Source organism: Ursus americanus, chromosome 7 (genome assembly GCF_024610735.1).
Source record: "Ursus americanus isolate L20-20 chromosome 7, mUrsAme1.1.p, whole genome shotgun sequence".
Lineage (NCBI taxonomy): Eukaryota > Metazoa > Chordata > Mammalia > Carnivora > Ursidae > Ursus > Ursus americanus.
Window position 1 is genome coordinate 55,529,210 of NC_142133.1, and position 27,504 is coordinate 55,556,713.

Genomic DNA, 27,504 nt, shown 5'->3' on the forward strand with positions numbered 1-27,504 from the left:
AAGATCAAAAAAAAATTCAAATGAATGATTCTGTATTTCCTTATAAGGTGTTTATTATATGAAAGACTTGTAAATGGGCTTCATAAATATTAACATAAAGAAATAAAGCTTCTTCTTATTTTTTTTAGAAAGCGGGTACAGACCCATGTTTTGAAGTAAATGATATGAATTTGAAATCAACTATACCTCTTTCATGTTGTAATATTAAATTTAATGATGAATAACATTTTAAATCATGAAATGAAATAAGAAACTTTTTGCCTTTGTAGAGGTTATGATTTCCTTCTTATCAGGGAATATTGTATTACTTGGTTATTCTTTGTTTTTCCAGATGGGTGCATGTTTTTCAAAGGTTTTTAATGGATGTCCCTTGAAAATTCACTGTGCAACATCATGGATAAACCCAGATACAAGAGGTAGTACTATATGTTTATATCTGTTATCGTTCTAATTGTTTTTTAAACTGAGACCATGAAAGCATTCAGTTTTCTTCATGTTCTGAATACCTTTCTGAAAGATTTTTCTTATAATTTTTAAAAATTATTTAGGGTAAATATGTTTCTCTATGTTATCAGCAGTGTTTGAGGTGACCTGTGACACTGAAATTTCACTCTGTGGTCCCCATGTCAACAGAGTGAAACCATATACTTTGTGCCACCCTAATTTCTTCCAGAGAAGTTTTTTCTGTAGCTGCATGTATCTTTGTGTTTTAGGTACAGCTGTTAAAGGAGTTTAACAGCTAAGGGTCCAGGGTGTAGTGAACACGTTGGAGGACCTCTCCACCTTAAAGGGGATTGTAATAAGGATCGTTGTCATCAGTCACTGACTTAAAGATTACCAGCATGCTCTCACTATATAAGATCTACATGAATACATGCCCACACGTCTTCTTACTAAATCTTTTAAAAATCCAAGGTGTAGGAACTGTATTTCACAAGTAGGGAGAATGACATTCAGAGAGGTTCATTGTTTCATTACCAGTCAGGGTTGGAGCTGCACTTTGAACCCAGTTCGGTTGTATTGTCTGACCACAAAGCTTATGCCTTTAATCTGCCGGCACTAATCCTAAATACTGGGCAGTAGAGGAGTGCTCCTCGCATTTTAAGTTGTTCTCAGCATGCTTCAGTTTAGTCTGGAGAAATTCTTGACCTGTTGTTTTCTATTATCAAAAGCAGATCAGACAGGACCATGGCTAAACTGCCATCTTCCAGCAGATATTGAGTACCCTAGTAGGTATGCATCCAAGTTTTAGGGTACTTTTTGAATAGGCAGTAGCCAGGTCCTGGTTTGTTGTTGTTGTTGTTGTTTGTTATTTGTTCTTTTTTAAGATCCTGGTGTTTTGATGTTACTGCTAAAAATGGTAGCCCATCTGCAAAAAATATTTTTAATCTGTATCAGTTCTTCTTTACTCATATTCTGTACACTGATTGTACATGATCCTGTCTTAAAGGAATTTTAGAAAAGAAGCTATAGATTCCCTGCCAGGCCTCAGCAGCCTCTGACGAGTAAGGAGCCCTAGCATTCCAGACTTCAAAACCTCTTTGACATAAAAGTTTTCCTCTCTGCTTTGAGGCTGGTATTTACATATAGCTCAGTTCATTAAGGTAGAGTATTTAGCCACTTACTTGTATTAAAATATATATTTACTGCTTATCAATCACAGTAATTCTTTCTTCATGTTGATACATATTTACTTAATTTGTATATAAATCCTTTTGGACAGTATTTTACATATCAGAACGGTGAATTATTTTTGTCATTTCAGATCAGTACTTGATATTTGGTGCTGAGGAAGGGATTTATACTTTGAATCTTAATGAACTTCATGAAACATCAATGGAACAGGTGTGTTATTTTGTATTTTCCCTTTTTTAAAGTTATATATAGATACTAGACAAGAAATAAGGTTCAGTTCTAGGATTTTCTGCCTCTTTGATCCATCAGAGCTTCAGAGAGCATGTTGTATTTGTCAGGTACCGAGGACACATTCGCAGGACTAGTCCTGCCCTGCAGGACCTCATGATGTAATAGAGAACGAGACACAGCAGTCACTGCAGGTGTCATGCTAGGAGTGAGCACAAGGTAGAGGCCACAGAGTTGCAAGTCACTAGCACCTCCCGTGGGCAGGTGAGAAGAAACCATTCGTGGCAGTGGTGGATGGAGGGTAAATATGAGTTGTGAATCAAAACGACAAGGACAGGGAACCATGAACAGACAGTCTGACTAGAGTATAAAATGAGGCAGAGTAGTAACAGTAAATGGAGGTGGATGGGGAAGGCAGCTGCCAAACCCCCGAGCTTCATGTACCATGCTGATGACCAGGTCCGTGTTTTAGAACGGTCTGTTTGCAGTGTGGTGAGAGATGGCAGGAGAGATTTTGGTCAAAGGGTGAAGAAGTGTTGAGTCAGGGCAGAAGTGGGGAGGACAGAAAGGAAAAAGTGGGGTTTGAAATTGCTTGGGGACATTTCTTTTGTCCCAGTGATTGGGGGAAGCTTTTGGCATTTAGTACCCAAAGGCCAGCAATGCTAACCAACCTGCAAAACGATAATGATGGTGTTAGGAAGTAATACCTATATAAGACTTACTATGTGCCAGATACTGTTTTCAACATTTTTTTTTTTTTAAGATTTATTTATTTATTCCAGAGAAAGAAAGAAAGTGGGTGGAGGGGCAGAGGGAAAAAAATCTCAAGCAGACTCCCTGATTAGCAGGGCTCAATTCCATGACCCATGAGATCATGGCCTAAGCTGGAACCAAGAATCAGATGCTCAGCTGACTGGGCCACCCAGGCACCATTGCTAGATGCTGTTTTTAAACGCTTTACATAATTTGCATATTTAATCTCACAGCAACTCTCAAAGATAGATACCATCATGGATAGCATTCCGATGAGAAATCTGAGGCACAGAAAGGATCAGTAACTTTTCAGAGACCCCACAACTATTAAGTAGCTGAACTGGATGGGATGTGAACCCGGGCCAGCTGGCTCCAGAGTCTGTGTCCTTAACTAATTCACGACACTGCCTCTCCCACTTGTATGGCCCCTGTAGACAAACACCAGACCTAGAGAAAGATTAAAGAGCTAGAATTGGCCATATTAAATGACCTCTTCAACGTGAAGGCTCAGGAAAAGTCTAGGTTGACCCCAGGTCTCCAGCTAGAGTGAACGACAGTACCACCTGTCAGGGTATGGGATACAGGAAGGGAAGTAGATTAGAAGGGCGCGATACTGCATGCAGTTTGGTCACATTGAGTTTTGGGTGCCTGTGGGATGTATAACTGATTGTCTATTATCAATATAAATTGATTACAAATACAATGGAGAGAAAAAAAATCTGTAAGTAATGGTATTTTCTTCATAACCAGACATTTCCGTCTTTTCTACTTGAAGCAGCATTTTTAAATTAGATTTTCTAACAAAATCCTCAACTGCATGATATACTCTAAATCTTTCAATCTGGAAGTGACATACAGTGAGGTGGCTGAAAAATACTAGGAACTAGAGAAAAATGAAAAGGGTCTTGTTACTTATAATAATTAGTAAATAACTCAAAGGTAGTAATATTTTTCTTGGATATAATATATCTAAAAATCACCTTACAGGTAGCAATATTAATTGTAAGGAACAAGACCAACTTCATGCATAGGTGGGGTAAGCATTTATCTACCTAATTCAAGGGACAATTAAGTGAAGGTGCCCACCAACCCCACCCGGTCCCAGTCTGCAGGAAGTAATCTCCTGAGATGCTTCAGCGCTGGAAACTACACTGTTTGAATAATATATTCTGAGCTATACATGCCCTATGAAGTGAAACCTTTTCCCTCGCAGAGGAAGCCTTTGAGAGTAGGGAATGAGAATATGTGAGATCCTGAGGTTTTTTTTCATCTTGCTATTAAATTATTAGGTGGATTTTCTCTGTCCTCTGGGGGAAAGAGACCAGGAGGCATGAGTCTGCTAGATAGGAGAAGATGCTGGAAGGAGAGGAAATGACACCGAACAGCATCCTGGTTTTAAATTTTTTATCTGCTTTTATTATTTATAGCTAACATTCACTGAGTGCTCCGCGTGCGCCAGTCTTCCACGCCCTTTTCTGGTTTAATTGCCACAGCAACTCTGTTAGGTATAGGCGCTCTGTGTTACAAGTAAGAACACTGACTCGCAGAAATCACGTTATCCAAAGTCACAGTCACTGAGAAAGCAGGTGTCTGAGTCCACGCAGCCTTGTAGAACCCACTCTTCTTTACTGTGTACTTTCATTTAACGGATTATTTCACCTAGAGCCTACTTTGCTTAGGGAAATAGACATTAGAAATCCAGAAAAGCCTTAAGGTTTTATTAAATGTGGTTGAAAACAAAAATCCAATGTGAAATCCACTTAAAACTTTGCATCAATACTTTTTCATTGTCTCTGTGTTGGTAATTTATCATGGAGGCGTTTGTGTCTTACCCTGATACTTTGTGTATATGCTTCCTCACAATAAGCTATAGACTTAATACCAGAGAAATACTTTCTAAGTTTTTTTATGAAGATCAACCCAGTTCAAGACAGTATTAAATAAAAATCAGTTTTCTTCTGCTTTGATAACATACTGCTGTCTGGCTTATAATAAGTTATTGCCCCTCTTTCTGCCTTATTTTCTCAAGGGAGCCAACGAATTCCCAATTCCATTGTGAATTTTTTATGACGAGCATAAAGTAGGAAATGTTTATGTCCTTTCAGTCTGAGACACAGCTATAGGCACATTTTAGAGAACATAGTAATATTGTAATAACATTGTATGGCGACAGATGGTGACTACACTTAACCGTGGTGAGCACTGGATAAGCTATAGAATTGTCCAGTCAGTCTGCTGTGCACCTGAGATTTATATAACATTGTATGTCAACTATATGTCCGTAATAATTCTTTTTGAAATTATATTGACATGTTTTGTTTGGAGAAATTAGATACTTTATGTGAGTATATTTTGCAAATAAATGAAACAATCAGGTTTTATATAAAATAGGTTTTACTTTGTTTCTTTCCCTTTTATTATTACCTTTTCTCCTTTAATTATTCAGGGCCCTCATTGTGACTTTGTGCTTTAATAAAGTAAAGCCCTTTGAGGCCTTGCTATGTTTCATTCATCCCTTCATTCCCTGCCCACATCCCAGCCTGTTTGGAGTAGGAGCTTCCAGAGCTAGCCCGGCACTCAGGCTTGTGAAATCAGAATGCTTAATCATAGTCAACAGTGGCTCTTAGACCTCAGTATGCGTCAGAATCACCTGGAGGGCTGGTTAAAACCTAAATTGCTGGGCTCACCTTCAGAGCTTCTACTTCAGTAAGTCTGAGGTGAGGTCCAAGAATTTGCATTTCTAACAAATGCCTCCATGATGCTAGTAATGCTGATGTGGATGGACGGACCACTTTGAGAACCACTGGGTTTTTTTTTTTTATGATATGTTAGTCCCCATACAGTACATCATTAGCTTTTGATATAGTGTTCCATGATTCATTGTTTGCGTATAACACCCGGTGCTCATGGCAATACATACCACTGGGCTTCATAATAAAATGTATTAATGAGAGCAGTTATGTTTTTCCTTCAAAGTACATGGACTGCATTCCGTGGAATCCCCTTTTCTTTGCCCTAAATAATAATCACTTTCAAACTTCCAGAGGTGCCTCTCAGTTCTTTTGGACTGTATTTCAGAAATGAATTCCGTATCTATATTCTTAATTATTTGTGCATTTTCATCATATTCCCTCAGCCTTTTTTTCCTCCATACCCAGTGTTTCTATACCCTGTGTTCCACTGCACCGTGATCCTTTTTTCTATCTCTGCTGCTCCAGAAGCCATGCATGTCCGAATGCCTAGATACAAACGTGTTTGGAGAAGTACACAGGAAAGTTAATTATTTAACCCCACAACCAAAATAAAGGAGTAGACATTGTTTGAAAATGTCCTTTCTCCCCTTGTAGTTTGGGATTTCATAGTTCTTAACCATAAGGGAGACTCACACTAATCGTATCTTGTTGAGACTTAGGTAATGAAATTACATTGCTAATTTACTTACTTTTCTCCCATATAAATGTATGTGTATGTATGTTGTCTTGTTTTAAATGTCTTCTAAAATGAATTCCTATTAAAAATAAGTTTCTTTTTTAAGAACTGGCCTGTTGATAAGACAGCTTACATGGTTAATTATGTACATATTTACATTACTCTTTTGTCTGTTATCTTTTATAAACTCTGCACTTTTTTTTTTTTAACCAGCTATTCCCCCGAAGGTGTACATGGTTATATGTAATGAACAATTGCTTACTATCAATATCTGGTAAGTCTTATAGTTTTTACATATCTTACAAGTGTTCCTATTTATGTTATTAGCTTTTATATCATGGTTATTTTTCTTTACAGGTAAAGCTTCTCAGCTTTATTCCCATAATTTACCAGGGCTTTTTGATTATGCAAGACAAATGCAAAAGTTACCTGTGTCTATTCCAGCACACAAACTCCCTGACAGAATACTGCCGAGGTAACTGTATATTTAATTATGTTTCATCCTTAGAGATAATATGTTAATTAATTCTAAATAATAGTCATACTACAAAAATTGAAAAAAGCACTCAGGTTGGGTTAATAGAAATCATGTGTAATGAAAAAATTGAACTGAAGACACCTCTGGAATTTTAAAACTGATTAGTATTTTCTACAAGGTTAAAACTAATTTTTTTCTATAATTTGCTAGTAATTTTTCATCACATATAGTGCTTTCGACATACTTGTGTTAATTTGAATGAAGTGAATTTTTTTCTAAGTACAGTTTCTAAACTTAGAAAATCAAAATGATTTATTAAATCAAATTTTTTACATTAGAAGATAATTACTTAGGAATTGAGGAGTTTTGCTTTTCTACTTTCAGGAATTTTTCATTTTTCTCTCTCTTCCTTTGGTTATTATATTGCACTTCATTTGTTGTCCAAAAGGTCTCTGAGTCTGGTATAAATCGTATTTTACAAAAACATTATACTATAGCCATTCTTCCTTTACCATATCATTATGTAGACAAACTAATGTATAACCTTAGCTTTCAAGTACCTTGAAAAGCTGTTGTTCTCAATTGCTGAGTTTACAGTAGAGCTTAAATTTGCCCCATTGTGCAAAAGACTTTAAAAATTAACCTTTTTGATGAAAATCATTTAAAAGTTATACTGCATGCTTTTCTGTCTTCTTAAAATATACCACATTGAGTTTAATTGAGCCTTTTCACGATGACTCAGAGTTGCAACCATGAACTTGATTTATTAGACTTACATTATAATATCTACAGTTGGAGTTAGCTATTACTAGCCCCAAGAATGGGGTCTGGGAGTTTCTTTCTTCACATAGAGTTTATCTCCCTCTTTTTCTCCCAGCTGCCACTTGGTGCTGTTGATTTTCTGTCTTATATAGCACATCTCCATCTAGCTGTCTAACTTGATAATCCTAAATTCCTCTGGCATGGAAACTGACCCCAAGCTTTAAAAATATATGTAAGGGGGGACACCTGGGGGGCTCAGTCGGTCAAGCGTCTGCCTTCAGCTCAGGTCATGATCTCAGGATCCTGGAATCGAGTCCCACGTCAGGCTCCCTGCTCAGCGGGGACCCTGCTTCTCCTTCTGCCCTCCCCCCTGCTCATGTTCTCTCTCTCTCTGTCAAATAAATAAAATCTCTAAAAAAAATAAACTATATGTAAGGTACAAGAGCCCTCCAAGGAATGTAAAGCACATAAATTTTAATGTATTCACTTTTTTATATCATTTTGTCAGAATAGAGACATATATAGCTTATTTGAGCTTATTTGTAGCTGTGTTTTAGTTCTTCAAATTTTACTGAATATACCAGACGTGAAGAAAGTTTCCTAGTATATACCTGAAACAAAACGGAATAATATATGACCTCTTCCTTTAAGGAATTTCCAGAGGAAGATGTTACCTCTAAGAGTACTTTACTTCTGGGCTGTCATTTCATGTAACTTTGTTACAGTCAGTCTTCAGTGTTAGTAGCACTCACCAATGTGTCCTTCCCACTGTCTTCAGTTTTGTTATCAAGAATCAGTTATTGTAAAATCTGCTCTTAATTCTCTCATTTACTGGCAGGAAATGTGAAAACCTTTTTTGCATGGTAAGATTTGATCTGTGTATTAGTACCAGTTCCTCTACTGCAAAGTGAGCACAGATTAAACTTCCTTTGAACATCTTATAATGTCCCGTGGTTCTCATTATAAGTCTAGGTACTCATTGTATTGTACTGTAAAGCCTCTGTAGTAAAGCATAAGCTTTAGAATCTAGGTAGACTTGAATTTAAATCCTGCCTAAACTGACTAGGTTTGGGACCGTGAATAAATTATACAACCTCTCATCTATAAAATGGAGCCAGTAAACACCTATCTTGCAAAGTTGTTTTTAAAATGATAAAAGTATGTATGTATGGTATCCACCATGGTTTCTGGCACCCAGTAGGCTCTTAATAAGATCTGTTGTCATCGTTGTCAGGCGTGGTAAAATTGAACCGTGTCTGTAATGCACCCTAAAATATCTCACATCAAATACACTGAGAATGTTGGTTCACTTAGGATTCTAGTTAACTGGGTGCTGGTAAATAAATTTTATTGCCTTACTGTAAAATCATGACTAAAAGCAAGGTAAGTCTGTGTAGAACACTGTAGAAAATTATAAACTTATAACATTTCATTGTGCTGCTCACAACTGTTTGGAATGGTTTCATCATTGTTAACACTAAGCTGTACTTCGTAGTTGATCTTGTATTGACTGTGTGGTATTCTTTACAATCTTTCAGAACCTTGCAGTTAGTTAATCCTCCTGGTTTTGACAGATTCAGTAACTTAACCCCTGAGTAACCTTGGGACCAGGGGACGAGTTCACAAGTGTGGGCCAGGAACATTAAGCTCGTTGCAGTGCAAATCTATCAAAACCTTGATTTAGATTTTTTTAAACTTGAAAAAGCACTTTGGTTCAAGCAGTTTACTTAATTTAAAGGTGTGGAGAATTTTTGCTTTGTTTTAAGCTGTATGAAATTTTCACTGTATACGAAAGGGGCCTTTTTATAAATATTAATGGGATGCATGAATTGGAACGTTAAAACTCTTCCCAACATGAACATAGTTGAGGGGAACAATAGGTGCTTTAACCCAAAATTTGAAATCAAGGTGTTTTAGAGCACGTTGTCATTTAGTGCCTCAGTATCTGACAAATTTGTGTCATTGTTTAGGTACCATACTATTAACAAAATTCTCATTCACACAGATAAAGTACTTACAAGTGGCAACAAATTTTAACATCTTCTCTTGCAAGCTCAGAATAGTCTTTAGTGAAACTGATCCAGAATCATAAAAAGAGAAATGGATTTTTTTTTCCTAAGTTGAATCACTATGAACGCTACTGTTAAACTAAGACACTAGATTAAAATTCTTTCTTCCTAGAATTGCTAATTGTATGACATTGAGGAAATTATTAAATCTAACCCTCAGATTCCTATGCTATGACCTGTCTCATGGAGGGACTGACACAGAACATGTGAAATTCATGGCAAACAGTAAGGTGTTAGTAAATGTTAGCAATAGTTATTAAAGTTTTTATAAACATAAACATCAGTATATAAAACATATTAAAAGCTAAAATTACAATTCCTCAGCATTATATACTTCGTTACTACTTAGCTGCCAATTGTACAGTGACAAGAGCATCCAGCATGATTATTCTGAGCTTGTTTGGAGTGGTATTGAGCATGCATGCTTAGCTATTTTATTACCAGCAAAGCACAACTCTGTTTTTTGTTGTTGTTGTTGTTGTTGTTGTTGTTTTTTAAAAGACATGCAGACCAATGACATCTAATCTGTGGCATGTTTACACATGTAAAAGAAGTTTAAATATGTATACAGAAATGGAGAAGTATAATTTGACATGTGCACAACCTAGCACTAACAGTCTGTTTTATCAACTTTCATTATAAAAGACATTTGAGTTTATATGTATTTTTTAATTGTAGTTTAAAAACTTATTTTAAATGGATTTTTACATATTAAGTTTGAATCAAATGTTTGCAGAACCTTTCTAAAGGACCTTTGCCAGAAAATCTATACCCCATTCTTCCTGAGTAGAGAAATAAAAATGTCTAAAAAAAGTTCTTACAAATTGTTTTCGTGGTAAGACAAGATTTTACATAGCTTAAATTTATTACATGTGCCAAAAATATCTTTCCTCAGTTTATGGCTTATCTTTTTACTTTCTTAGTGGTATCTTTTGATAAACCAAAGTTACTAATATATTCAACAAATTCATTCAACAAATTGTCATCTGTAGTTTAAGGTGATAGGGATCCATTCATGAAAATATATCAAAGTTTATTAATATTTTCCTGCATAATTTGTTCTTTTTGCATTTTTTAAAGAAATCCCAAGGTTATATTCTTCTAAATCTAAATATTTCATAGTCTTGTTTTTCATACTTTAATAAATCCTTAATCTATCTGGAATTGATGGGAGAGGGATGAGAAACAGATCAAGTGTATTCTTATTTTTTATAGATGACCTAGTAGGTTTAACAACTCATCCTTTCTCCACTGATCTGTAATGATACCATTATCATATACTAACTTCACCTACATGTATTATATATTCATTTTCATTTACATTTAGGAAATTTGCTGTATCAGCAAAAATCCCTGAAACCAAGTGGTGTCAGAAATGTTGTGTTGGTAAGTAAACTGATCCATAACATGTAGCTGTCCTGCTTTGCAGAGTAGATAAGAAAATACTATGAGACTCGTTTTTAAATCTAGTATAAAACAGTACTTCTCCAGGGCATTCTGCCAGTAATAGTTTATTTTTCCCCCTTAAGTAAAACAAATGTCTTGGCCATTCAGTCTCCATGTAAACTAAACCTAATGTAGTACCTTGCACATAACAGTTGTTTTGCAGATAATTTATTGACTGGATAAATGGAGAAAGTAGGATGACTTTTTATTACAGCTCTTTATCATACCCTGTTCTCCAGGGGGCCTGTTCTTTATCATTCTTATGCTGCTCGGCAATGGCTTATGAGACTGCATTTATTCATTCAGCATATATTTTCATGCCTTTAGTATGTGAAACCTTATGCCTGTGACGTGAAGGTTATAGTCTCCCTGTTCACACACCACGATCCTAAATTCCTCCCCCACCCCCATCACAACCATCTATTTTATTTGCATATAGCAAAAGGAAAAAAGAGTTTTCTTTCCTTCCCTTAAAAACCTTTGAGGCTTTATTATTTTTAAACCTATATTTTGAGATTTGATTAATAATGTCTTCATGTTGCTGGAACCAAAGCATCACTGCCTCTGAACATTGCTCCCAAAAGCACCCTTAGTCACCTGTCCCTACTGTGCTATATTCTCCCCGGATCTACTTAGGATCCTTCATTCGGGATCTCGCTGCCTCACCTAATCTCCCCGCTACCATGAGACCTAAAATCTCTCTTCCCACTGCCAGATCCCATAACAACCACCACCTTCATTTGTGCTCCAGACAAAACTCCTGCAAGTGATGGAGGAATTTCCAGCTCTTACTGAAAGTGTTTTCACCCTGCAGTCTAATTAAGAAATTGAACTGGCAGCCAGCGTTTGTTTGTTTGTGTTCAGAGCATGCAACTGCTATTGTTAGGACTTTGTGTTGCAAAGGAACTTACATATACTTTTTTGCCTTGACAGTGCGAAATCCTTACACAGGCCATAAGTACCTATGTGGGGCACTTCAGACTAGCATTGTTTTATTAGAATGGGTTGAACCAATGCAGAAATTTATGTTAATTAAGGTAAGCATGAAAAGCAACCTAAGTCATTCTTAGTATAAAAGCTTCATTAAGTCAGTTTTCCTGCTCTTTCACCAAAAAACCCATTTTTTCTTTTTTCTCATTTCTTCTCAAGTTAATTTCATGGTTTTGGATTATGTGGCAGGGTAGTAAAAATCTGCCCAATTGTAAGGAAATCAGTTGGCCAGATAAAAGTTTTAAAAGAGACTAGAGAAATAGTTCAGGGAAACGGCAGTGGGAGCGAGAAATAGCCTCTCACATACAGTCTCATGTCCAGAACAGGAGGTGTTAAGAAGCAGTGGAATGTTGTTTGAATGTATTCTCTAGTTGACCTGCTCCATCACAGCAGAGAAGCAACCTCCAGGTTGGTGTTTGGCCTAAGAGGACTAGGGATAACCATAGAGAGCGGGACCTTATTTATTTCGGTTATATGCCTGGCTGTTAATTTGCCCAGGCCTTCCCATGGATGGTTTTTTGTGCCTATGTTTCTCTAGAATCTTTAATTAATGACTATTCTTTAAAATATTTAACATTACTCAGCTGTAACTTAAAATTGGGGGGAAAACTAATAAAATGGTTCACTCACACCAAGGAAATACCAAATGAATTTTTGAAGCTGTTTTCTTTGCTATTTTATATAAGTTAAGTAGTGTTATTTCCTGAGCATTTGAGATCTCCCTGGAACTTGGGGTCAGAATATAATTGGGGTGGATTCTTCCTAAGATTTATAATACAACATTAGGATATGTAAAGTATTGGCTTCCTGCTGTTTGAATTTCTGTAAGTGACTAAGGAATCTATTTTTCATTTCCTATCACTGTTTATTAACCTCAGCATTAAGTAGGGCTAAAGAAATGGAAAAACAGCTTCAAGAGTTTTGAACCCATTGAGGTGCTATTGCCACAAATCACTGAAACAAAAGTTATTTAAACCAAAAGCTGAAGGGGAAAAATAAATAACCTTATAAACTGTCTGTGGCAGAGCTTCTGAATACAGCCCATTTATGGCAAAAACTGTTTTGTTCTTGGCGCCTCTTTGTTCTTACCCACTTGACAAAGCATGCCTTCTCCTAGATGGAGTGGTAAAGTGTACCCGGTTTGATTTTTTTTGCAGTCCTTCCCTGTCTTCTCTCTGCCTTTACCCCTTTAGTCTGTTTTAGATACGTCCTCTCTATTCCTTTCATTCCTAGCCTCTATCAGGATGAAAAATAGTTTCATTATGTCAGTGTTCATAGATACAGTCTGATTAAACCTTAGGATGAATGATTTTTCTGTGTTACCTGATATGTTATACCACTTATTCCTAACATAACAAAAGACGCTTTTCTCTATTAAAGGAATTTTAGGTATGAAGAACACGCAGGAGAGAATATATACTTTGAAGACATGGGAAGCGTAAAAATTACCCATCCACGTCTTCTTTTTCCACGACTTCTGTAATCCCAGGGAGCCTGGCCTGCCTAATTAATGAGGCCTGTTGCCACTGTTCTAAGATACTACACTTAGAATACAGTCTCCCTCAATGGGGCGCCTGGGTGGCTCAGTTGTTAAGCGTCTGCCTTTGGCTCAGGGCGTGATCCCGGCATTCTGGGATCGAGCCCCACATCAGGCTCCTCCGCTGGGAGCCTGCTTCTTCCTCTCCGACTCCCCCTGCTTGTGTTACCTCTCTCGCTGGCTGTCTCTGTCTGTCAAATAAATAAATAAAATCTAAAAAGAAAAAAAAAAAGAAGACAATCTCCCTCGAGACTTCGCACCTTCCCACTTTCTTTAAACTCCCTTAACTCTCTGTGGGCTCTTACCCTGAATCTTAACCCAACTCTCCTTCCCCTGTCTACTTCAAGATATTGTGGGTATTTTGTTTCTGTTTGACATTATTTGGATTACTCTTTATGATGTTTCTATTCTACAGTCTTATAAGATGTATTCAAAAACATTTTCATCTTTTCTGTAGTCTTTTTTCCTCTTAATGACATTCTGACAGTTTTTCCTTCATTAGACTACATTTTCGTCATAAGTAAAAGTTAGAAATTAAAGACCTTCTCAGCAAACAATTATGTACTTACTATAAACCAGGAATAGTGCTTTTTAACCAGAGAGACAAAAGTGAGTAAGATAAAGTCACTGGCCTCAAAGACCATCACCAGTAGCAACTGGATTTAGAGCTCTTGGACGGGAGTCCTCTTCTGTTAATGACTTAACACACATTATTAGAAGCTAAATAGAATTATTCAGAATCTGTTGGTTTTCTTATTTGCTGATAAAAAAATTGAACAGGAGCTTTGTTTTCTGCTTTACTGCTTTTATCACATTTCAAAGAGGATTATTTCGAATGTTTTTGCCTTATTAAAAATCTGACCGGTTTTAGGCAAAGCGTATTCCCCAGGTAATGGGAAAGCTTCTAGAGAGGAGATTTGGAGAGTGTTGATGAGGAGTGTCTGGCAGTCCCAGGGAAGGAAGGGATATGGGTGGGGACAACAGGTGCACAGACAGCTTCACCTTCTAACCACAAGGACCACATTGTATTTTCTAACACCTAAAGAATAGCAGTTATAGTAGCCCCATTTCACCTGTTTCTTTTCTCCAGACTTTATTTTCTTTAGAATTTATGAGTTGCCAGATTAAAAAATAAATTCAGTAGCTTTGTTAAATACTAGTAATGCTAACCTTTTGGGAAATAAAATGCAAATACAGCCCATTTATATGAGCAACAAAAATATAAATATATTAACAGTGGGGTTGTTAAAGCATGTATAAGACCGATATTTTGGGAGGGAACCTTTTATTGTGAAGAATATCGCTAGCACCTCAGAACTCCCCATGGTACCCCCTGTCAAGTCAGCTCCCTTCCTTTCCATTTTGACTGTATAAATACGCACCCCTAAACATTAGAATTAATTTTACCTGATCTTTCAACAGCGTGTAAGTGGAATCATAAAGTGTGTATTCACTCGTGTCTGGCTTTTGTGCAGCATCGTGTTTGTGTCGTTGGATGTAGTTATAGTTCGTTCGTTGTCAGTGCTGTGTAATTTCCCACTGTGTGAATATGCCACTGTTCTATCTATGCACTGTTGATGGGCATTTGGGTTACTTCCAGGTTTTTGTTATTTGAACAATACTGCTGTGAACATTTTTGCATATGCCTCCTCTGCACGTGCATGCTCGTATTCTCTAGAACATATAATCGGAGTATGACTGCGTGTCTTCAACGGGAACAGATAGTGTAGTTAACCAGTGTGGCTCTGCCGTACAGGTCAGGCCCCCATCACTTTGTTAGCATTCGTCTGCTGCTCTCCTAGTCACACTTGTTATTGTCAGTCATTGCATTTTAGTCATTCAGGTGGCTATATGGATAGTCTCTCGTAGTTCCATTTCCTGATGACTGATGACGTTAATGTTCTCCATCTATTTTTCTAACTTAAGAAATACGAATTTATTTAGTCTCTTTGTAGCAATATAAAAATAATTTTGAAGTTATGTAAAATTAAAATTGGTTGCATCATAACTGTGAGTTTATGAGTAGTCAGTTGAGCTATAAGGGTAAATTTCTCTTACTTGTGTTTTTTTTCTGTCCATTTACAAGAGGAGTGTTTCTTGCTAATGAGCGTTTCAGTGCTCTTATCCGTGTGTGCTCAGCTGGATAAGAAGACAGGGAGTATAACTGAAGCGCATCATATCGGGCGGCAGGAGACCCTGCCACAAAGGGATGGGGACCCTAGGCTGGTCACCAAATTTCTGGGTCTCTGTTTTCACCTCTGAAAAGGTGACTTACAAGTTCCCTTCCAGCCCTAATGTCCTAAAATTAGGTGATTTTTAACTTAAAAAATTTTATGGTGCCAAACCTAAAATCAAATACTTTATAATGTGTATTTTTCTGCATATCCAAAGTTTCTGTGACAAGAGCAGTCTTTTTAGTAGAGAGTTATTGTCTATATTTTCATAAAGCTAAAAATTCTTAATAATGTTCTCATGAAATTATTTGGCTTTTGTTTTCCTTTGTTTAATATATTTTTGTTTCTCTCTCTAGCACATAGATTTTCCTATACCATGTCCACTTAGAGTGTTTGAGATGCTGGTAGTTCCGGAACAAGAGTACCCTTTAGTCTGTGTTGGTGTCAGTAGAGGGAGAGACTTCAACCAAGTGGTTCGATTTGAAACAGTCAATCCAAATTCTACCTCGTCATGGTTTACAGAATCAGGTTTGTGATTTTTATTGAATTAAGGCCAATACATTTGATTTTATAAATAATAAATTTACCATATCTCTCATTAGGCAAAAACAGTGCATAAAAAGCCAATCTAGAATAACTTACTAAACTGGAAAAAAGAGAAGATGGCTTGCTTTAAAATAGCTAATTTGTTTGAGGCATTTAAAACATCATGCATTCCCAAACCTGAGTATACGTCGGAATCACCCAGAGGCTTGCTGGCCCCCACCACCAGTTCTCCTTTCAGTAGATCTAGAGTGGGGCCTGTGGATTTTCATTTCTGTATGTTCCCATGTGGCGCTGAGGATTCAGATACAGCAACCACACTCCGAGAACTACACATACACACATACCTCAGGCCTAGAAAAGTTTATTTAAATAAAAGGAAAAACTGCATTAAGTATAGTTTATTTTCCATGATATTCCTATAATTGATACACAGGTACTATGCAATAACTTCCATACATGTTTAATGATTTGTAATTAGGACATAAATTATAATTAAACAGCTCCTTCTGAAATATTAGAGAGTCTTGAAAATAATTCTTTTATATAAGGTTTTTCCTTAAATTTTGATCTGTGTTGTCCAGTTGCATAGCAGATCTTTCCTTCATAGCTAGTATCTTAGGAAATATTTCCAATTAATGAGCTTTTTACAAAAATTTGATTATAGTTTGAAACCTTCGATTTTGTTGCAGTCAGTACACATTAATAAAACTTGTGTTTTGTGGTAAATAAATCTGATTGAACTTTTACACTTGAAAAAGGTTGACCTGAACAATCTTTTTTTCTTATTTATAAGCACTGTGTTATGGTGGAGCTCTTTTTGCTGTTTTTCCCTTAAAAAATAACATTGTACAGTGTTTTGCTGTAAAATAGACAGTGACCATTTTAGAAGGCACTTTTTATTTATTGAGAGAGCAGGGAGTGGGGGCATGGAGGGTAGAGGGACGGGGATAGAGAGAGAGAATCTTAACTGGGCTCCACGCGCAGTGCAGAGCCCAGCGCAGGGCTCGATCTCGTGACCCCTGAGATCATGGCCTGAGCCAAAATCAAGAGTCACACTTAACTGACTGAACCACCCAGGCGACCCTAAAAGGCAATTTTTAAAGGTCTTGCAGAGGCTTTTTGTCAGAGTCTTTGGGTTCTTAGGGAAATATTAAGAAGCCAGTTTGCCAATAAATACTGATTAGTCAGGAGTTTGTTGGAAGCCTGAGTGTTCACAAAAGGAAAGAAATTCAGAGTTGAGGTTTTTTGGCTGTGAAAAAAAATCACAAACACATTCACAAAAACCTAGAGACAGTTACATGACTTACTGAAGCCCAGGAGACTTGAAACAGCTTTCCTTTAAGGACACATTGTTGAAGGAAAACATGGTTTGCCCCTAGCAACAAATGTGGCTTCTCTGGCTCCCTCCAAGTGTCTGTACTGCATATTCCCTTAGACACCCATCTTCTCTTTCGGACAGCAGGTGCACTCCTGCTTTCCGGATCTCTCCCTCCCTGTTTAATAGGAAAGCATTGTTGGGTGACTGGTACTTTATTGTTAGTGAATTTCAGTTAATGCCTTATTTCTCCCAAGCATTTTAATTTTAAATCCTTTTCTACTAATTGTTAAATGAAGGGCCTAGTCTCTTCACAAAAGAATTTTGTACAGCTGTGGGTACCTTTCTTTGGAATCTTTGACTTCATTCTCTTACTGTAAGGAAATCCGTTTATTTAAGGTTAAATATGATAAGTATCATTCATCTCTGGTTTTGAGATTATAAGATAAAAATTGAGTGAGAGAGAAAGCAGAGTTAGACTTTAGAATCATATGAAATTCTAAGCCAGTGGCTTCCTAAACTCTGTTGCCGTTTAGAATCTACTTTCGGAAGCTTTTAAAACTCCTGATACCTCAAGTCATACAGACTCCCAATTAAATAAGAAAATCTAGAGGTGGCAGCTAGGCATCAGTATTTTTTAAAGTTCTCTAGATGATTCCAGTGTTTGGTAACTAATTGATAGAAGCAGTTGGTAAAACCTTATTTTCCTAACTTTCTCTCTAGTAATGCTAGACTGGCTTCCTGAACTGAAGTAGATTGTATAGATATGTTCAGATTGTTAATTTTCACCCATGTGTATAAGAGCTACAAAGATCTGATTTGCTGGCTTGTTCCATGTTCTTTCAACCCTGGTTGGTTACAGAAGTACCGGGTCTAAACTACGTTTGAAGGTCTGAAATATGGCAGTCCTTGGATGGCCTAGTACTAAATACTGTGGGAAGGAGAAAATGGTAGACTATAGGTCATCAGACTCACTCTACAGGAAATATAAGGCCCGAAAAAAGCGCTATAGCTAAGCAATTTTAGTTTTGATGTTCATACAAAGTTTGGGATATTCTGCTTTTCACTTTATGGCAAATCATCATTTAAACATTGTCAGGTTGTAAGAATTTTGATAAATCATTATAATAAAAATAATGCCTCTTTGCATTTTGGTAATACTTGATAGTTCTCAAAATACTTCAGTATTTCTTTTAATTCATTTGTGCTTGAAGTAATTTGTTTGACACTCTGATTCATTCACTCAATAAATATTTATTGCGTTTGGTGCCAAGCATTACCATATAATGGTGTACAAAGCATAGTCCCTGGCCTTCTGAGTTTAAAAGCAGAAATCATTCCTAACCGTAATATAGAAGATGAGACTCCTGATTTCACGTATGACTAGAAATGATGACATCACCCGTAGTAAGGACAATAGTCAGCCCTCCACCGAGCACTCACTTCGTTTAGTAGCACTGCATGAGAGTTTAGACCCAAGCAGCCTGGCCCAGCCACTACATATGTATAACCAAAAATTTAAATCCATTTCAAATTCAGTGATGTTCAGAATTCTTGTATTTACATCTCTGTGATTTCGCTATTACTTTTTTATGTAAGTTTATTGAGTTTGTTTGTGTTACAGATAGCCCACAGACAAGCGTTACTCATGTAACCCAACTGGAGAGAGATACCATTCTTGTATGCTTGGACTGTAAGTTTTTATTTACAAACATCTTCCTTTAACACATTTTATTTTATCTTCGTTTCTGAGTGACTTTTCCCCACCTTCTTTAGGTTGTATAAAAATAGTAAATCTCCAAGGAAGATTAAAATCTAGCAGAAAATTATCATCTGAACTCACCTTTGATTTCCGGATTGAATCAATAGGTAAGTGAAAGTTTTGTATTTCTTGTTTGATTGCAGTAGTAAATGCTTAAAATAAGTTACCTGATAATTATCTGAAATTACAGAGGGATATTACTAAGGACACATTTTTTTAAAATACAGGCTATGATGAATATGAGGTCAGTATCATCTTCACTTTTATACATTCTCTGAAATAGTTTAATAACTGATATAATCTATAATGTTATCCTCCTTAGAGAATTTGACATTTCAAAAGAAACAATTAAATATTATTTTTCATGACACAGTTATGAATTCCCATTTCCTCCAAACTCCTGTAGAGTTTCCCTATAAGTACTCTAAAATTTAGGACTTAGGATATTCTGTTGTATTTTTGTTATTGTATTTGCTGATCAGAGCATTTTAAGCATCTCCATAAGATTGTGGAATCTCCTCGTCATTGTCACATTTTGCTTGACTAGAGTGTTTTCTGAAAAAGGATTTCTTACAGAACCAGTATTCTAAAATGATCAGATTCTAGAAAAATTAGGTAAAAATGATCATATATGAGATGGTGCTAGGAAAATGAATGAGAGCTACTTCAGTATTTAACTAGACACAATTTTTTTGGTCTTCGTTATGAGTGAAAGATATTTGCACATATATATGTTGGTTGAGGGTAGGGCCAGGGGCAGATAGTTCATTTGTCTTATTCCTGGTTCTATTTTTACTCTCTCCTCCGACTAGAATGCCTCTCTGCCAGCAAGCAAATGCTGATGATAGTAATGAGGGGAAAGCTCTTCAAGATGTTAAAACACATAGCCAGGGCCAAAGTAAGATAAAGAACAGAAACTCAAAGCAGTATGCAGGCCTGAAGCCAACAGATGTGCTGGGCTCCTGGTGATAAAGAAGACTAAAAGGATCCCACAGGAGATGGGAGCCAGAACTATGCTCCTTGCTTGAGGGGCCTGGTAACCAAGACTCTCCTCACCTAGGCCTGATGGCTTTATAGGAAATTTTTATCCGCTCTTAAAAAAAAGAGATCATCGCTCTCCTATACAAACTATTTCAGATTATTGACAAAGAAGGAGTGCTGAACAAATCAGTGTTTAACACTGATACTAAAATCAAGCAAGATTAGTACAGAAAACAAAATAATCCAGTCTCATGAATATAGATTTTGAAAAAATCTAAACAAAGTACTAGCAAATAGAATTCCACATCATCAAATAAGACTTTATTTCAGAAAAATAAGGATGGTTCGTTCAGCATCAGAAAATTTATGTAATAAAGCACATTAAATTTTTAAAGCAAAAGGTCACATAATTTTTCAGTAAATACACAAAAAGAATCGAAGTCATTCATGATTTAAGGGAAAAAAACCCAGCTTCTTAACAAATTAGGAATAGAAGGAAATGTTCTTCATCTAGCAAAGCCTATTAAAAAATATTCATATTTCAGTGATCAAACTCTCCCATTAAAGTCAAGAACAAGATAAGAATACCTGCCATCATCACATTTCAACATTGTCTTTCTAGACAAGAAAAGGAAACTGTGAGGATTAGAAAGAAAAAAGTAAAAGATCCTTTTTTTGCTGATGGTATGATTATCTATATAGAATGTACAGCTGTAAATAAACTACTGAACCACTAGAAGAATTCAGAGTTGCTGGATGTGACTAAAACAAATGAATAGCTTTTCAGTGTGCCAGTAATTAGGAAATTTTTTATAGGAAAAAAGATCTCATTGACAATGGCAATAAAGTATGTGGAAATAAATGTAATCAAAATGTTTAAGACCATTATCTAGGGAATTCCAAATTATTGTTTAAAAACGGAAGATTTGAAAACAAATCAAGAACTATACCATGTCCATGGATAGAAAGACTGAATATGAGAAAGGTGTCAGTTCTTTGTAAGTTAAACCACACATTGGGTGCATTTACAATAAAAATCCTGATAAGATGTTTTGTGCCACTTGGTAAGCTGATCTGAAAATTTGTATGGAAGAACCAAAAGCCAAGAATAGTAAAATTTTGATGAATATTTTGCCCTACTCAGTATTGAAACTTTGACAAAGCCATAATGATTAAGACAGTGTGGGATCAACACAGGGACAAATAAACAGAACAGTGGCACCACAAGAGAAGTTCAGAAATGGGCCTACCTGTTAAGTGGAAACTTACAGCATATGTCTGTGGGCAGTGGTGGACATTCAGCAGATGATGCTGGTACTGCTGGTTATCTGCAGGAAACAAAATTAGATATTTTCCTCACTGAAAACACATAAAAATACGTATATAAATATGTAAATATTAAAAGCAAAGCTAATATTTTTAGAAAGTACATATGCCTGTGTCCCAATAATTTTGTATCTAGAATTAGACAATTTTGCACATGTATTCAAGAAGAGGCACAGAATGTTTTAGTTATAGATGCTAATAACAAAAAACCAGAAACAATTTAAATGTTCATCAGATCACTTGTATGAAAGTTGGAAACATTCAATATAAAGTTTGATATTGTGTAGTAATAGTAAAAACAAACATGAGAATGACAAGCACCAAATTGGTAATAGTGGTTATGTCAGGGAGGAAGGAAGGGCTAGAATGGGATTGCAGGGGGTTGTATATGGATGTCAGCTGTATTTGGTTTTATTTAAAACAAAAGGCAAATATGGCAAAATGTTAGGATTTGATAGTTAAATGGTAGGTACATGTTTCTGTGTTATTCTCATATTTTTCTATCTGTTTGAAATACCTTATTTTCAAATATTGTCATTTTATCAAAACAAAAATTTCTGTAAACAGAACAATATTTTCGAATTTTCTTTTTTCTTGCCAAAAAGATGAATAAGTTCTAACTGGTATATGTATATTTTTAATTTCAAAAGTAAAGATGCTACGTAAATATGGAATAGCTGACATTAGTTACTAAATGAAGTATTGCTATGCAAGATAGAGGGACAAAATGATGCTTATCGGTTGAACTTTTGTACTATTAACAGTAACTGAGCTGTTCTTGCCTGCTAGTTTGCCTACAAGACAGTGTGCTAGCTTTCTGGAAACACGGAATGCAAGGTAGAAGTTTTAGATCTAATGAGGTAAGTAATCTTTTAAAAATTGTGTCCATTAAATAGTCATGAAACTATCAAATTCTATTTGAACAATTTTCTTTAACTTTGGAAAATTCTTAAATGATACGAGGAATGCTTGATATGCTCACTTTATTAATATTTACTGTATTCAGCCTGGTAATTACCCTGATTCACTTGACATTTGTAAGATTCTTTGCTGCCCCCCCCCTTTTTTAATAGATGCTTTGGTAGAGACATGCCAATTGTATGTTCTGGTTTGATTGTTTTAAGATTTTATTCATATATATATGTATATATTCTATATATATATAGAATATATATATTTATATATAGAATATATATATTTATATATAGAATATATATATTTACATACACATATGTTTTATATATTATATAAATTTTAGAGAGAAAGAGCATAAGTAGGGGAGGGGCAAATGTAGAGAGAGAGTCCCAAGCAGACTCTGAGCTGAGCACAGAACCCAACACGGGGCTCAACCTCACGACCCTGAGATCATGACCTGAGCTGAAATCAAGAATCGGGCGCTTGACCGAGAGAGCCACCCAGGCGCCCCGCCCCCATTTCTTCCTACCTTAATTTAACTCTAGGAACAATTTAACTCCCAAGTCCTAGGACATACTCTGTTCTGCTCCTCATTTCCACCAGAAAGTGCTGGGGTTACAGATGTGAGCAAGATGTTGCCCCCAAGGATATCCAGGCCAGTAAAATCATCAGAAACTCTCCCAGTACCCCAGACCAGTCTTCAGTAGTACAACTTTCTCTTGAGCATAGGAAGGAAAGGAGAACCTTAGGTGCTTCAAGCAAGAAAGTAGCTCATTTGTGTCCTAAACTGTCATTCTAAGCTCGGAATATTTCTTCTAACCAAGTGGACATTATAGCAGAGGGACCGTGAGCATGAGTTCCAGAGTTGAAACGCCGGGTTCAGGTCTCCACCCTGCTGTTTTGTGACCGTGGTCGTAGCATATCACTTAACTTCTCTTTGCCCGTACTTTTCATTTGTGAATTGAGGATAACAAAATAGTACTTACGTCATTGGGTTATTAAGATTAAATGAAAGGAAGCACGTAATGTGCTTGGCATAATGCCTGGCTTATAGTAAGTATTCAAGAAAAGTCATAGGGGCACCTGGGTGGCTCAGCCAGTAGAGCATGCATGCGACTTTTGACCACGGGGTTGTAAATTCGAGCCCCAGTTGGGTTGTAGAGACTACTTAAAAATAAAATCTTTAAAGAAAAGAAAAGAAACTTCATAGCTAATGTGTTTCTAGTAGTTATTCCCACAAGAGGGCTGCTCAGGAAGATGTTTTTAAAATCACCTCGGGGAATTGAGCAGGGAGATAAGAACAGTCAACAACTAATAAACACTGGGCAGAGAAAGAAAGACTCTGTAAGCAGGATACCAGAGAGCAGTTTAAGAAAAAGAAAAAGATTGTGCAAAAAATCACCTGAGGGACTTTTTCAAACTGTGCCGGCAGCCCTTACTGAGTACTGTTCCTCTAAAAATGTTATGTCCTTCTAGTGGGCAAACCCCAAAACACAATGAAGATCAGTCATGGTGAGCCACTATCACTGTAGTGAGCATGTTGTATCCTTCAGGTGTGCTGGGTTCCGAAAGAGGTTGAGAATCGCTGGTGTTTCCAGAATAACTAATTGTAGAGGTATTAATGGAATACATTTAGTTTGGAAATCAAATTGTTTTTTCAGCCTATAAAATTGTGGGGAGAAGTTACTGTCATAACAATTTGGAATGTTTTGTATTCAGTAAGCAACAAATAGTGGCATAGTGGGTTTTTCTTTCTCCCGTAGACTTTTCTTTAACTCCCCAACTGGTAATGGGTCTCACTGAGGACTTCCTAAAGAATATATAACATCAGAATATACTATTTCGGGAGGCTGGGGGAGATGCAAGAGAGAAAAATCATCTGTTGAGCGCTGCCTTAGCTCGGCTTTATACCCACTACTGCTTGTAAGACCACACAGTACTGCTGCCGGATAGAGATTTTCTCTCCTGTTTTACAGAAGACAACCCATTTTCAGCAAATTACTGCCTTGCCCAGTGTCATAGCTAGTGAGGAGGAGAACTGGGATTCAAATTCCAGTCTTGAGTTTCTCCCATCATACCACAGTGCCGCCTTTGAAGTAAAAGGACCAGATCTGGGTGGCTTGCTACTGCACTGGCCTTGCTGTTAGCATTAACGTAACTGACAGGGGTTTCCGATAAATAAATGGACTGTGTGCTTGCTTTTAAATTTTTCCCTTTAGGTCTGTAATTTAATAAGTAAATAGTTTTCCTACGCTCCTATTTTATGATTAATTCAAAATTAGGCACTTTTTTCCTAAACTAACTGATGTATCTATGTGCTGACTTAACAAACTAACACTCATGCAGGGATAGGGATCTGTTTTCATCTTAGGAATTATATTTCTCTTCTATAGAGTTATAAATTGAATGCCCATATAAAATTTTGTGCCTTTAATCCAGAAATTAAGTTTGTATTTTAATTGAACAGGTAACACAAGAAATTTCAGATAACACAAGAATTTTCAGACTGCTTGGCTCTGACAGGTATGGAAAGGGGTTGTATTAAATATGGAGTACTAAATGCATTCTATAAATCCAGCAAGAAACTGATTTCTTTTTTCAAGGGAATTGAAATTTCTACAGTAATATATTCAACATTGTATTTTTCACACTAAAGAATTCACAAGTCAGGAAGTTATAAAGCCTTTGAGACTGTGCCTGATCTTCCAAGTAACAGGAATATATAGATCTGTCAGTACTGATTTTGCATTAAACGTGCTGTCTAAAGTATGATTTACAGCACCAGAAAGAGGAAAATACCATATGCTAACAAATAAAACTTTCTGGTTTTAGTGCCAAATAGAATTTTTGGGTTCTATTCCGATATACTTTCTGATTCTTGAACGACAGGTTGTTTTATACTTTGTGAGAATTAAGTTCCCCCAGATTATTCCAAATACAGGTTTTCCCCACCTCTAACTCTTACAACACTGGCTTAGAGGTGGGAGGTGGTGGGCAGCAAAAGTACTTCCTGGAGCTGGAATTGGTTCTTTAATCATAGTGATTTGCAAATCATTTCCTGCCCACAAATCAAACAGCATTTATGGAGGCATAAAATGAAGAAGCCATGGAAAATGTTTCTGCTAACCGTAGTTTTCAAGAATAACTTCTGTTTGTTTATCACCTTTAGGGTCGTGGTTTTGGAAAGTAGGCCAACTGATAACCCCACGGCAAATAGCAACTTATACATCCTAGCAGGCCATGAGAACAGTTACTGAAGAAGACTGTGCTTCGACAGTTAACGTTGGAACGAGCACTACTGCTGCACCGTGGACGAAAGCTTGAAGCTGTACAGAGGCTGCAGTGACCTGGCTTCAGTCCCTTGTAATTTATTGTGGCATGAGACGAGATGGGGAGAATTTTTGTTTTCAGTGGTATGGATATATTTAGCATATTGAACCACACAAGTGCTTAATTCATTGTTATGTAATCTTTGTACATACAGGCAGTATTTTTCTGTGAAACTTCATATTGCTGAAGACATACACTACGAATTTATGTAGATAATGTACTTTTATGAGATGTACAAGTACGTGTCTTATCTGTACAGATGTAAATGTTAATGAAAATGCATTTGGGGTTAATATTTTAAGAATTCTTAGTATATTCTTGGGTGTGTCTATATTACAAAATGGGATGCTGGCAATGAAACCGTACATTTAACACTATTGTATTTTTATTATATGTAATTTAGTAATATGAATACAGATCTTGTAACTTTCCAAATTGTAATGGAGGCTATAATCATTTTATAATCTTGTTTTTAATTTTAATGCAAGTACACTGGTGTTTATATTTGCACAAAGTATTGATATGTGATGTATTAAGTCACAAAAGTAAGCTGTGACATTGTCAATGTGCATTTGGCTCCACAACATCTTTTTTAAATGTACTTGGATTGTTTTCTATGTGAAACAAACCAATTAACCACCTGTTGTAGTAACTGGTCTTTTTATATTTAAGCAGAATCCTGTAAGATTGTTTATCTGTGCTTAAAAACATACCTTTGAAAAATTTTTGAATCCCAGAATAGCGGTACCGTGGTGTAACACTGCAGTTGTCTGAATTACAGTATGCACAAAAAATAAGTTAGCATTATTAAAGAGTCCACACTAAACATTTCATAGAATCACATTGAAGACCTATAACATTCCATACAGTGGAGTGGTTCAAATTTCTAGTGAAATTTTTACTTTGGTTGGCCTTATTTTATGATCATTTTCGTATTTCTTTTGACTTAGAGTATTAACACATGGCCAAAATAATTTAGTTACTACCTCATATAAAAAATATAATGGTTACTACACATCACAGGAACTTAGTTTTCGTTTAAAGTCATTTTTTATTGCTTTTTTCCCAATGGAATATGTATATACCAAGTTTTAGCAAAATGCACACTTTGGCTCTTTTTTGGTATATGTTCTTTATATTTTAATGTGGGTATATACACTAGGAACAAACTAAATTGTGATTTATGGTCTTCATTTATTTTAACTGATAATGCTTTTAAATATATTCCTGATTGTACATAGTGTAAAATAAACATGTTTTTTAACATGCGGTTGTATAGTAGCTTGTCATCTGGCTTAATCTATATAGAGTAAGACTAAAATATATTAAGGAGAAAAACAGTTTTTTAATTATTCTGCATTGAATCCAATATACCCATTCTGGTCCCTCAGATCATATTTTTATTTGACTGTCATCTCAGTTTCCTAAAGGGGTATCTTTTATAAAATCTTCAACTTTCTGATCAGGAAAATCAATGAAACATTCATAGTCTTATGTATGAGCAGGTGTCGGCAAACATACCTCAGCCGAATCCTGCTCACTACTTGTTTTTGTAAATAAAGTTTTATTGGAACACCACACCACATACTCATTTATGTGTTGTCTATGGCTGTGTTTGTGCTACAGTGACAGAGGTGAGTGGTTGCAAGAAAGCTTTATGGCTTACAAAGCCTTAAATATTTACCATCTGACCCTTTACAGAAAAAGTTTGCCGACTCCTGGATTATGGAAAGGAAGGGGAGAGTTGGGGAATGCAGTTCTAGAGACTGAAGAAGGGGACAATTAGGTGGGAAGAACTGGATGGTGGATCATGAGGCACCATTTCTAC

At 36.2% G+C, this 27,504-nt stretch overlaps 1 protein-coding gene across 3 annotated transcripts in view; it reads left to right on the forward strand.

Moving 5' to 3' along the window:
- The window catches only part of MAP4K3 (mitogen-activated protein kinase kinase kinase kinase 3), a 181,968-nt gene extending 154,709 nt beyond the window's left edge, over positions 1-27,259 (forward strand). For 2 of the 3 annotated variants that reach the window (XM_045809020.2, XM_045809021.2), the window contains 12 exons: positions 332-416; positions 1,766-1,845; positions 6,259-6,319; positions 6,403-6,520; positions 10,682-10,740; positions 11,734-11,837; positions 15,858-16,029; positions 18,987-19,055; positions 19,139-19,231; positions 22,221-22,291; positions 24,814-24,869; positions 25,516-27,259. In XM_045809020.2, coding sequence (XP_045664976.2) covers positions 332-416; positions 1,766-1,845; positions 6,259-6,319; positions 6,403-6,520; positions 10,682-10,740; positions 11,734-11,837; positions 15,858-16,029; positions 18,987-19,055; positions 19,139-19,231; positions 22,221-22,291; positions 24,814-24,869; positions 25,516-25,603 — 1,056 coding nt within the window. In that variant the 3' untranslated portion in view covers positions 25,604-27,259. Of the gene's footprint in view, positions 1-331; positions 417-1,765; positions 1,846-6,258; positions 6,320-6,402; positions 6,521-10,681; positions 10,741-11,733; positions 11,838-15,857; positions 16,030-18,986; positions 19,056-19,138; positions 19,232-22,195; positions 22,292-24,813; positions 24,870-25,515 lie in introns of all 3 variants that reach the window. The other variant, XR_006781710.2, reaches the window with a different exon arrangement.
- Positions 27,260-27,504: the final 245 nt, after the last annotated feature.